We start from the raw sequence: 13,730 nt of genomic DNA, 5'->3' as shown, positions 1-13,730 counted from the left end.
TTTCCTCCTTGTTTGAAATCATCTTCAGTGCATTGGTGACACAGACTGGGTTGTCTCACACAACCTGCTCCAGTTTACACTGGGGAGTTTATCACTTCCACTGCTATTGTCAAAATCATAGTTATTCAGAGTCAAATCCCATCCTTTCTGCTGTTGCACAAGCTTACTTTCTACTTGTGTTTCCTATCAACTCTACCTTGTAACAATTTGAAGAGTGGAAATGTTTATAATGTGAGCTTGGTACTGAACTATGTTCTGAGCAAATACTTTTCTATAATATTGTGTGCTTTGCATTGTTTTTTACACAAATGAGAAGGAACTGTTACCAATAACTTCTAGTTATGGAGTAGAAAATGTGAGTTTAGAGGGGCAGAAGCTTTTAAACTTTAAATTTTGTATGCTTTTACTCTTATGAGCACATCTATTATTTATTTTCTGGTCTTGTTTCAGGTACGTTCCAGTAATGACATAATCACTTCATCAGTGAGGATAATGAAATAATTGCAATTTGGGCATGGCCTTTTAGATTCAATGTTGTTGCATTTATTTTTTTTAAAAATGATTGATTAACAGTGATATATTTGGCTTTTGAGAAGTGTGTTGAGCAAATAAGATCTGCAGCAGGAGAAGTAATTGAGTTGGGTACTAGCATAACATTAAGATAGCTTTATGTTCCTGCTTATACAGCTAGAAATCTTCAACATCTAATCAAAGTATTGCATATAGTCATATACCAGGGCATATATGGGACACGTATACCATTTAGCTGTATAATTTGTTTCATCATTACCTCCTATATTCAACTTTCAGAAAACAGAAAACAGCAAAATTTTAATTCCACCATCTGCTTGTAGTCAGATTCACATCTGAAAAGTGTTCTTTTTCTTGTTTTCCTCGATCAGTGGTTTTTCCATGCTTGTCTCACTTTGTTTTATGCTTAGTTTTCATTACTTTTTCCAAGGAAATGTAGATATTTTAATGGTTCATAGGTGAAAAGCAAAAGCATCTTCCCAAATCATGAGTGAGAACGAGAGTAAGAAGGATTTGTACTTAATCAGTGTTTTTCTCTGTGACAAAAAATGTCTGCCACTCCTAATGTAGTGAAACTGAAGCTGAGTTATAATGGTAAGTACTGTCTCCAATAAAATGAGCTATAATAGAGCCTTTCTATGTGTCTAAAAAATAAACTAAATCTAAGAGTTAGTGTACATGTGGGAGGTAGTGAGGGAAATAAACGTGAGCTTGCTTGTTCCTTGCGTTTTGTTAATTTCCCATCCCAAGTTTGGGCCTTGTAAAATGTCTTTATTAACCTCAGTTTCCTTTTGAATTTTTTTGTTTTTGGCAAGTGGAAGGAATGATGAGGAAGTACTTCTGAGGATTTTCTCATTTCATTTTCTTCTTTCAGTGCTCGTGTCTTGTTATCCTCTGTAATCTACACTCTCTTTTCAATGAACCAAAGAACTTCTGGGAATGTGGAGTGTCAGAAGGGAAGTAGTTTTGAGCTAGCTTGAGTTTCAACATGCTGCAGGGCACAACTGGTATACACCTTAAGAACTGGGAGCAGTTGTCTGTAATATGGCTAGGACTCTAAAAAATAACACCCTGGGAATTAAGTGAAAACATACTTTGCTTGAATATCAAAGGCTAGTGGACTTGATTTTGTGTAAACATAACTGAATAAAGTATCAGAAATTAAGGTCCGTCAAAAATTCAGTACTGCTGTCTGCATAATGTTGTGACCATCACTATTATAAAAATGAGGATTGGAATAAGTGTATTGTACTACTTCCCGACAATGTTCTCCAACAGTTGCTGTTTAAGGATTCTCTGAGCCAGAGGACAACATGTATCTCTTTAATTAAAAGACTTTTCTTTAATCACTTTATTGTTTAAATGTATGTAATTGTGCAATTTAGAATAGAACTTTAAACTTTGACATTTTACTTGGCAAAGAGGGGAATTTGTCCTTCCATAAAGAATAGCAGACATCTTCAGAATTATAAAATTTCACAACTCTGAACTTTGCAGAAGAACAAGCTTCTTCAGCATTCTATTACATGTATTGGTGCTAATAAAATATATGACAGTAATAACACAGTATTTGAGATAACTGGCTATCTGAAAGTCATTCAGAAAACTTTTTTTTTTTTGTATTAAGAAAAGTATGGAGAATCTTTGGAAGGATTATATATCTCATCTTCTGCCAAGAAGTGGTGTGAGTTACTGCCCCGGTTTATTCCAATTTTAGTAAGGTAGTAAGGATAATGAGATAGTGTCTGTAGTGACCGGTAGCATTTGTTCTTTGGTTTTTTTCATTTTTTTGGTCTTTTTTTTTTTTTTGTTTGGTTTTTTTTGTTGTTTGTTTGGTTTTTTTTGTTTTTGTTTTCCACCCAGTGTGACTTCTCTAGTATTGAGGGAGAGAATACTCTTGAAAACTGCAGTCAAGCAGTAGGAGTTCCACCCTCCAAGGAAAAGGACCATACTTTCCAATTGCACAGAAGACTAAAAGCTTCTGTCTGGAAGCACTCTAGTGTGTGTGAGACTGGAAGACAAGGCTGTGCTAAGTCAGCCTGGGAGCTGAGGCTGTTTTTACATAACGTAGCACCTCATGTCCCTGAGGTTACCTTATTGTAGCTAATGGACTGAAATAGCTTGATGTCCAGGAACTTGGATACTGTGTGAACAAAAATGAGTATACATTGAGAAATGGGTAGGTATTTAGGTTCACTGGATTTGTTCATGCTGTTGAAGGATATTTTGATGTGTTCATGTTGATCAAAAAAATATACAGGAAAAGTATATATTTTTCTGTACCACAGTTCAGGAGGACACTCAAGGTATATACAGATAGTCACTGATACCACCTTTGGTACACTTTAGTTTATGAAGCTTTTTGAAGGAGACAACTCTTGCCCAGGATTTGAATCCTGTCTTTATAGATGTTTGTCTTGCTAGTGAATGAAGGGAAAGTTATTGTGTTCAGATAATGAGGTGTATATGTTCCTTGGGAATTGTCAGAGTTTTGGGGTCCTAATCTCACTTGTATGCAATAACAATGAGGAATAGCTATAATAGGGTCATATTCTAGCTTACATACTAAGTAAAATCATACTTCAATACAAAATTTTTAAGGGAAATAACAGACCTCATTCAAGCCTTATTTTTGTCTGGTCAAATCTACTGTAACACTGCACAGAAAATGCCTACTACCAATAATGACTTTTGTAGAAGGTATGACACTGAACTACTCAGACCTTATATTTGATTCAGCATCAATTCCTCATTTCCTGGGTAGGACGGTTTAGGAATGGTATTCCCAAATTTAGTACTCCCACTAAAAAGAAAGCCATCAGCTGCTCCCCTTTACTTCTCCGCTGGGAGGCAAAAGGCAGAGATCATTGGTGAGGACAAGAACAGTTTACTGGAAACAGCAATGAGATAAGAAAACAAACAGTAACAGCAACAATACTAATAACAATAATGTACAAAGAGAGGGTGATTGACATGCAAAATGTCCACCCCAGCCCAGGACATTCCCTGTGACTGGAAAGGAGCACCTTTCTTGGAAGCAAGAGCCCCTGGAAGTGACCTGAGGTGGTACTGAGTAACACTGGTGTCTTGGCTATGTCCTCTGTGCACAGCTCAGGGCAGCCCAGAGCTCCTGGATCAAGTACTCAGGTGGGCTCAGCCTACCCAGCAGCTTGTGACTACAGGCATGTGCCACTGCACCTGGCTGCTGTAAAACATAATTAACTGTCCTGGCCAGAACTAGGACTCTGTGCTTTTCTATAAAGACCTATTTTTGGGGATGAAGTCTTTCCATCTGTTTGGAAAAGTGATAACTGGGGGTTTCCAAGGGGTAATTTTGTGGAAAAGATCACAATCATCGTAAGATTGGGCTAATTTACAGTTGTTTGAGGGAGGAGAGGGAGCTGCAGGATTTTCTAGCTTGACTTGGGTTCTCTGTTTGCTCTTATGAGTTCTGCCTTGCGGGAACTTAAACTTGGGTGAGTTATCAAAGCTTCTGAGTTGCAGAGAAGCACTTCACAGGTAAGACAAAGTTTTTGTCTTGATTGAAAAACTTTACAGGGTCCTGCTGCCCAGTCACTGGCTGTGGGACTTCTGTGAGGGGAGGCTGGGGATGCCCTGTGCTGGACACAGCCAGTTCCAGCCCACCCACTGCTGGGCACAGCTGAGCCCAGAGCTGAGGCAGGGCCACCCCAGGGGACACTTTAAGAAATGAGAAAACAATCCCAAGACAGGAAGGAACTAAAAGGAGCGGCAACAGTGGAAACCCTAGGGTCAGAGGAGGAGAAGGTACTCTGTTGTTGAATAAATGATCCTGAAGGATGGCAGCCCATGGAAAATCTCTGTGGGGGAAAAGTAAGGAACAGCAGAGACTTCAAAATGTTACCCTCACCTCCTTGTACTGCTCTTTCTCTCTGAAGGAACTGAGTATAACCTGCAGTGAGAGGAAATAGAGGTGAAGTTGGGAGTGAAAAGAGCCAGTGAGGAAAGATTCTTGTAGTTGGGATCTCCTTGCTGTTGACCCATGAGCTCTCTTAATCCTGTTTGCCCCATTGTAAGCCAGCCCACCCTCAGCCTGCTGAGGGGAGAATGAATATCTGGTGTTGGGCTGCTAGCCAGGGCCAACCCAGCGCAAAACCTTAAAGTGATTCAGTCTCTGTCCAGGGTTTAGTCTTACAGCAAGCTAAGGACCCAGACTATGAACCTGTGCTCTGGCTGTGTCTGTGTCTGAGGTGTGCCTGTCCATGCTTGGTGTTCAGGCAGTCTGGAAACTGTGCTAGTGCTATGTGCCACCATTCTGAGCTACGAGTAGGGGATGGTTAAAAGATGCTGAAAAATAAACTTAACAAAATACAGTGACTACCTGAGATGACTGACTGGGCAGTTGACAATTCTGTATGGCTGGAAGCTTTATCTTCAGCTCCTAAAAAGATCTGATACTGGTTTGTAGTAAGATAGTAAGAGATAACACAGCTGGCCAATCAACTAACGTGTTTGGAGATGTAATGTTGGTAATGGCATGGTGTAGATGCTTTTCCCCACTCTCTGCACAAACCACCACGCTGAGTTACGTGCTGTGGATCTCTGTGTGGGGAACATGAATAGAAGATAGATAGTTTGAAAACATTTATTCTGTATTCTTGGTTTGCCTTAAAGAAAAATGTTTACTCTTTTCTGGGGCATTGTAAATGACCTTTAGCTGTTGGAGCTTTTTTTCCCCATAAAATAAAACTTCAGAAATGGGATTAATGACTTCTAACCAGTAAAAAGGGAGGATTCTTTAGTATCTCTAATATCTGGTTACTTTTGTTTATCAAAAACCCCTCTTTATGTCACAGTTTTATAAGCTCAGCCATTTTCTTTGCAGCAATATTTGACTTTATGTTTGACCAACCTGTCTCTTCTTGGCTCAAGGAGACTCTGGCGCCAGGCTCCAAAAATCCAGATGTAGATATGGTAACAGTTTGGTTTGACACACTTGCACAAGATTATCTTGATTTATGAGCTTGCAAGCTTCTTAAAGATGCAGCTGGTGTGAATAAATACGTAATTTGGAGATTCCCATTTAAAGAGGTAAAATAAAAAATACAGTCTTGAGTCATCATTCATTTCCATAGAAAGATTTGTAACTGTTCTTCCTTGTAGGATTCTTGTTACAGATGGTTCCTCAAATTCTGTTATGTGTAACTATTTTGTCTGGAGAGTTATTATCTCAATATAGTTACTGCTTATATGATTAAAATGTTTGAATTTTTTAAGGCTATTGTAAATTAAGTTTAGTGTTTTCCTGATAATCTTTGTTTTACAAAACCTAAATAAAGATGGAAAAAAGGCGAAACTTGAAATCCTTCAGAAAGGAATAACTTAAACATTTATACATCCTTATAATTTTAAACTGTCACTAACTAGCAGTTCATCATTAATCAACCTGGATGGGAGAGAAAAAAGTCAATGCAGGTACTGCTAGTTCAATGATTTGGCATCATCTACGTGGAAAGGATCTGCTGAAGAATTATCCCATGTTAATTTTTAATGGATTTTTTTCAAAATGCATAGTTGCTCTTCATCGTTCACTATTATTTATTTTTTTCCCTTTATTATCCCTCTAAGTAAGTATTATCAATACTGGAAACTTTCTGGCTCATTCAAGAAAAAGATTCGAATGTGTTTTCAAAACAAATTTATTCCCTCATGATGAAAACAGTGGTGGTCTTTTCAGATGTACTTTGAATGCTCAGAAATGAACATTTGTTTTTGAAGTAGGCTGTCTGAGAAATGTCAGTGCATTTGGAAATATAGAATACTTCTATTGGAAATATAGAAGTAATTCTCATTAGGGATCTATCAGATGCAACCCTCTTTTAAATATTTAGGAGTTAGTGCAACCATAGTTGCACATAGCTGCACCTCGGTGATCAGCTTGGATCATCTGGGATCTGCAAACGAGTTTGTGGTGTAAGGAGGTTGATTGTGTCCACCTGCCAGAAATGTTTTTATTGTATATCATTTTAACAGCTAGCTCTGTGTTTTAAAGAGACAGATTACCCCCAAAAGGGGAAGGATAGTGCTGTGTCTGTGCTGACTTACAGAGCTGGCTGAGTGTTAAAAAACCCAACAAAACAACAACTAACACAACCACAAAAGCACAACAATCCAAAATTAAGAAAAGTTCACACTGAGCCATCTAATACTACATTGCAACAGCTGGAGACACCTGAAATCCTGGCCTTCTGGAAAGGTTTTTTCTCACTGTGGTTGATCTCTGTTGTTGTCACTACTCTGCACAGAAATACAGTCTGACTTGATGTGAATGGAGCAGAGATGTGTCTGTCACTTCTTGTCCGGTGAACAAATGAGGTTTCTGCTGCTGCTCTTGCAGGTACTTTTAAATACCCTTCAAAGGGGAAACAAATCATACAAAAACAGACTGCTGCCATCAGCACAAATCGTTTCCTATGCAATGAAATAGTTGGAAAGCTGGCCCTTGGCAATTCCCCTCCTGCCCCAGAAAGAAGTAGAGCAGGATGAGGAGGTGAGTCCTCTGGGGCAGGCACTGCTGAGGCTTAGTCAAGTGTGACTTTCAAACTTCCTTTATCTTTGCACTTTTCAGAGAAGTATAGGCTGTGACTAAACAGTGTGCAAATGGGCAAACCACAGTTTGTGATTCTTTTTCTGTTGCTTCTGTCACTTCCTAATAAGCTTGTATCCATCCATCCATCTTTTGTGAAGCAGTTCTTAAAGAAAGTCTGCTCATGCTGAATGGGGAAAAAATGTTTAGTCTCTCTTAAAATATCACTATTGTGATAAGTGGAAGCTTCTTTTGAAGATAGGGGAGAAGATTTGACTTATACAATGGAAAAAATGCTTCTGGTGTAAAGAACTTAACCCATGGAGTATTTGATTGTTTGTAGATGCTACAAAATTTGATGCAGTTCTCTTGGTCATAGGATAATTTCTGTGTTCCTCGGCTGACCTTCTGTAAGGATTTTCAAGATCACTATTGCTGCAGTTGGGAGAACATTTGAGAAAATCTGTAGTGAGACCAATATTGAGCCAGATACTTTGGATTTTCTTTTTTGTAGATAAGGATGCTACAGTTATGTCTCCAAGAAGAGTTTACACAGTGGATCTTCCTCCAGAGGGTTATGTTGCAGTTACTCCAGATGCTCTTAGTAATGCAGTTTCTGAAAACTCTGGCAGTAGTGCTGACTCAACAGGTAAGTTTGCATGGTTGTTACTGTGATTAATTTTTCAGAAGGGAAACTTCTTAGCAGCTCTTATCAAGTAGATTCAGACTGCAACAATAAAGCATTTAAACTGTTGCTGCCAGTGGGTGTCACTGTTTTGCAATGTAAGCACAATGAGGATGTGCTTTCCTATGGGTGCATTTCCATGGTTTGGGGTTTCTAGACTAGACTGAGCTTTTGGTGATAGCCATGCAGTGCCACAGATCTTATGAAGTTACATAGAACCTAACTGAGGACGAAGTCTTTAGCTCCTCCTATTCAAGTGACATGTGTACTCATATTATGCCTGCTCACAGTCATATTATTTTTAAGGATAAGTATTAGATAAAGCTGTTTTACTACATCTACCCTTGATGTTCTGAGGAATTGGGTAAAGGCTTAAGAACATTTCAAATTTGCCTCTCTCAGAACAGGTATTCATCATTGGAGTTGGTAGGGGGGGATGTATCAATCCTTTAATGTTGAAAAGCTTTCTGATGAGAAACTGACCATATAACTTCAGAAATAATAATTGATGTTGTCAAAGGATACAAGAGAAGAAGCATAGAATCTTTAAAGGGGATTCTAAGTTGACCTCATTTAAACACATGATTTTCTGAATGACATTGCCAGAATTCAGTTGATTCTGTCTGTCTTTAGAAAGAAGTCCCAAGCTTAGATGATACAAATGAATTTAGTTTTTTCAATTGCTGTGTTCCTGTGGATGTATGTTTGTCCAGAATTGTGTATCGCTGTCGTTGGCCACTAGGGACGTTCTATAGCAAAGAAGATACCCAGGTAAGGCAGCTGAAGTAAAACACCTGATTAGCAGCAGTTATTAAACTACAGTATCAGTTTCAGCCTGGAGATTGCCTTAAATGCAACTTGCAGATGTGGAAAGGCAAATTCTGCTTGTCTTTGCAAACAATACCCACAGGGGTGAATTTTGAGCTTGGAAATTTGGTCTGCAGTCTGTTCTGAGCTCCGGTCAGAGTCCGATCATAAATAAAGGTACCAAAGTAGCTCAAGGGACTGAAGCAAAATACAAGGTGACTAAGGGTCATCTGAAGGTGACATCAAGAATGTTCTTCCTTGGTGTTTTAGACGGTTTAAAAACCATTTTTGAGTGACAAAGAAGTAACTTTATCAGAGTAACATAAGAGTAGATCTTGATAGTTCTTGGATTATGAATGGAAAGATGTTCTAATTTAGAGCTTCTAGGTTGTACTTTTCTCGGTTACATAGGATTCATGTTTGGAATCCAGAAGCTGTTTCTAGGTTGCCCTTACCTTTGTTTAGTTGCAGAGCTGTCTTTGGACAGTTCACTGGGTTTCTCTTTCCCAGCGTGTCAGATTCAAGCTGCTTATTCTAATCTTGAAGCATCTTTTCTCTCCTTCCATGCCATATAATTTCTGTTTATTATTTCATGTACTTTCCTTTCAGGTATTAGAGGAGTGCTTCTTCCTCTTCTGTGTTTTGCTGATAAGACTAAATGAAGTCTCATGATACTTTCTAGGTAAATTCAGTTTTATGCAGAGACTTTAGTTGCTTTTAAATAAAACACTAGCATACATACTGAACACTGCAGATATATCCTTACAGCATTAGCATGGAACTTTTGTGGCAAATTTAACTCAGCTGCTGTTTAAAATCTATGAATAAATCAGATTATGTGTGGTGCATATTAAATGTTGCAATGATACAGTACTATACATAATTAGATGTTAGATACATTGCAAAGCAGTTAAGCAGGACAGAATTTAGGACTGAGTTACATTGTCTCTTTTTAGAGTCATATAAATACCTGCCTGGTTTTACAGTGGGTAAAGTATTGAATAATGTCTTCATTTGCTCATTTTTTAGATTTAATATTTTCATGTAGTATTTCAAAACCAGTGTACTCAACCATGATAGTAAGTAGACTGCTGGTGTTGCTTAGTGATAGTATTAACTGTTGGATGGAGAATGCTCTTAGCTGATCCCAGTTTTGCTGTTCAGGAAGAGTAAGTTTTGGGTTTTAGCTACTTTTTAAACAGTTAACAAAGGATCTGGAATTCTGGGAGACTTACATTTGGATTGGTTTGTTATTTGGCTTTGCACTTTGTCATAGAATCAAGAAAAAACAAATTTCAAGTGAAGGTTTTTAATCTGTGGCTCCTTTTGCAAGTTTTTTTTGATGTTGTACTATAGATGTTATTCTTACCAGGTATTTGCCTAATTATTTTTTTCAAACCTCCTTATAGGGAGATTTTTGTTACATTCCCTTTTTTACTTACTCTAGTGTTTCACAACCCTTTAATGATAGATCTTTCTTGCTGCAGTTTAGACCCTTATTTGTTTTGTTTCAAAAAGGATTGCACAATTGGAGATGTGTGCTAATCTTGCAAGGGTGAGGGGACATGGTTCACTTTACTTGTGTATGTCATTTAAGCATACATATAAAAGCTATTGCAGGATAAAGTCTGTAATTTCAGGTAGTGCTGAAAAAATATTAAAGGAACATCTTAAACACACTATGGATTACTTAGTTTGCTCACCTAGGTTTAGTTGTGTATCCCGAATTTAGATCTTTTTTGAAGGGATTAAGGAAAGCTCTAATGAGAACCTTTGACACTGAAAGAAAAAGAGGGTGCATGTATGACTGTATGTATGAATATTTTATATAAATATATAAAATAAGTCTGTTATATTTAGAATCATCCCAGGTATGCCCAAAGGATCAGCTCCATAAAGTGAAGTTGAGATTTGGTGTATGCATTGTTTTAATCCTGATACTATCTATATGATATATTTTATATGGCAACAGGTAACCTTCCACTGTTTCCTAAAAATATAAGCCTATTGTTTACGTACTGGATAAGAAAAGGTTCCTGTGTCATCCTTTTCTAGCCCAGAACTAAGGGGAATTAATGATATGGAAATTAAACAGAAAAAAATCTGACTCAAAAATTAATTTCATTGTTTACCAAATTTTCATTGTTGTATCATGTAAATAATATGACTCTATTTTAGGATTATAATTTTTCAGTTATGCATCACTGGTGATTTGCTGTGTCCTCTCAATAAATTAAAGGAACCACATGTGACTATCTGAATTAATATAACAAGAGGAATGGATGTGCCATGGCTGATGTTTCTTTGTGGTAAATTGCTGTGTGGAAGACCGAAATATTCAGTCACTGAAGTATGTATTTCAACATCAACTGCTTTTGAGAAATGGTTTAAAAGATGAAGTTAATTAAAATTATAAAATAATTTCTTGTCAGCTCTAAAATATGTTTGAGTTTTTCTATTATTATTGTTGTTTAAACTGCTAGTTCCATTAAGATTGATGTTATCAGGATGAAATTAATGATGTCCAGAATAGCTTCTGAACAAAAGGGGAGAAGAAAATTCAGGTAGTCTCTTATGTGTCTGTAGCATCTTGATTCACTTAAAGGCAGCCATTTGAGGAAGACTTAATGGTGCTTAAGTGTATGTTTGTTTTTAAGAGCTGCTGTTATGAATCATGTGTTGACTACTTACATTCTTGGCAAGTGGTTGGGAATGTGATACTTCACAGAAGCACACCAAGGGAGCAATACGTTTAAAGCAACTAAGGTCAGCAGCAAACTTTTTTCACTGATAGGTAGCACCAGTTGTGAAACTCCAACATTATGAATCTTTTGTAGCCTTCAAACCAGAGGAATCATTAGACCATTTAACTTAATCTTCTGTGCTTGTTAGAGAGGTCTTACCCCGTGTCGAGCTCAGCACTTTGTGTTTAGAACAAACCAAACCAAACAAAAAAAAGCTATTCACATTTCAAAGATGTCACAGAGGATCCACTGCTTTCTGGTGTTAACAGTTAATTGGTCTCTATTGAATAAAAAAAAAAAATTGAAAATTGCTTTTTCTACCTTCCTCCATTGAAATGAAGGGCCTCTCTTAACCAGTATTTTCTTCCCACAAAGAAGCACAGTTATCAAGTCACCATCAATCTTTTTGATTAAACAGGTTCACTTGTGCATTGCTCTAAGATATTTAGTTCAATCCTCAAGTCATATTTGTAGATCTTTTAGGTATCACCCTTTTCACAGCATCTTTTTAAGCATATAAACTTCACTACTGTATGTAATATTTGTATTTCTTTACCCTTGAAGAAACTAATACTGTATCAGTGTTTTAGATATGTTTTCAAATTAATCAGAAGGTATGACAGTAGACAAAAGTTACAAGAAACAGTTAATTAAATAAGTCTTCTGCTTTAATTCCAAATCAGCTCATTCATATATACAGTTATCTCACTGGTATTACAGTAAATATTGTTTGTGTAGGGCTTCTTAACTGTAAATCAAAGTGTTTAACAGTACTCAATGTTACTTATTTCAAATAAAAGAGTTCAGGAAAGAACTCAACATGAAATAAACTCAACTTCTCTTGAAAACAAAGGAGTTTAAGAACACTTACAATTGCTTTTCTGAATCTTATATCTGAGAGAAAAAGCTATGAAAAACCTCCTGCAAATCAGGTTATTTTATAGTGCCTTCTGTCAGCTGCTCCTGCATTGGCTGTCCAGAGTCTTGTGGCAACTTCTGTGATAATATCCAAGGCTTATAACGAGACTAATTGAGGGAATTGTGGCACCTTCAGAGTAAGGATTCTGCATTTGCAAACTAAAAGTAATAAAATTCTTTCCAGTTTTGTTCTTTTTTTAATAGAATAACAAGCCTCTTAAAGGATTCTTACGAGCAAAAATCCTATCTAATTCATTACTTCTTTAAGTATACCTGAATAATGAAAAATGCTACAGTACAGCTCTTAGTATAATAGCCAGTGTTTTGCTACACAGGTGAACCAAATCATATTTCGAATCATAGCATAAATAAGTGAATGGGATTGATGTACAGATGTGTAGCTTGTTTTTTACAACTTGCTGGAAAAAAAAGGTTTTACTGTTCTGCTTTCAGCTACTTTTATAGCTCTTACTTTGACGTTAGCTTCTCTTACCTTCTCTTGTTAGATTTGTTAGCACAGGTCTTTCCTTTTCTAGTAAGGGTGGCATGGACTCGCGGGTTGAAAACATACTGTGAAAGAGTTATTACTTCAACAAGTTTGTTTCAATAATTCAGCAAGGAAGGATTATATGATCGTTTGGGCTCTTTTGTATTTCTAGTATTTAGGCTAAGTCGTTATAATTTTTATTGATGACTTCCCCTAGTTAATTTTGGGTGTTCTGGTTTTAATTCTCTGCCAGTTTGGATGCCACTGTTTAGTATTAAAACAATATATCTTTGCATGATAAAATTATATGTGATAACATTCTGTAGTTTAGCTTTGTCCTTGCAGAAATCAGTGTATTGCTCCCAGTTTGTGAATAGCAGATTTTTCTGAGCCATCAACAACTTCAGGAATTCTCATGTGGATGTCATCATCAGCAAGCAAACTGTAGTAACAATGACGCCTCTGTTGAGGTTGTTACTATGAGCTTTTTCAAAATGTTGTGATGTTTAGAGATTAATGAATAGCTTGGAAGGAGAGATGTCTGTGAAGTTAAGAAACTGTCTTCTCTACAACCTGTTTCTTCTTCAGCTTAAATGCACTTGACATTTTGGAATCAGTTACAGTGAAAGATGCCACAAACAAGTAGAGATCTAGGACAGCGGTAGCTGAAGAATTCTGTACTTAGATGTTTTTTCTTTCAATATCCTCTTGGCAGACCTTGTATTTGTTGATAGATGCAATGACATTCCTTAATAGAAAAAATCACCAGAGTTTTCTTTCTGAAATTGAATAAGATTAAATAACCATTTTTATTTCCAGGGTTCAGATAAAGTATTTAATAATTTGTTAAATCTGGCTTAATTTTTTAGAAAAAACAGAAGTTTAGATCCAGTAATGTTTATATGTGTGCTGACATTGTTGTGGGTTGATCGCATCACTGGAATTATATTAAAAGTTAGAAAGACCTCAATCAACTTCTCTAATACTGCTTTG

General features: G+C 36.9%; 1 protein-coding gene across 1 annotated transcript in view; it reads left to right on the top strand.

Moving 5' to 3' along the window:
• ERICH1 (glutamate rich 1) overlaps positions 1-13,730 on the top strand; it is a 63,741-nt gene that overhangs the window by 20,041 nt on the left and 29,970 nt on the right. Inside the window, exon 3 of the mRNA XM_031063929.1 lies at positions 7,611-7,745. Within this exon, the coding sequence (XP_030919789.1) occupies positions 7,611-7,745 (135 nt within the window). The remainder of the gene's footprint in view (positions 1-7,610; positions 7,746-13,730) is intronic.

Source organism: Geospiza fortis, unplaced genomic scaffold (genome assembly GCF_000277835.1).
Source record: "Geospiza fortis unplaced genomic scaffold, GeoFor_1.0 scaffold356, whole genome shotgun sequence".
Classification (NCBI taxonomy): Eukaryota; Metazoa; Chordata; class Aves; order Passeriformes; family Thraupidae; genus Geospiza; species Geospiza fortis.
Note: the sequence above shows the minus strand (reverse complement) of the source record. Positions and strands in the feature narration are given on the sequence as shown.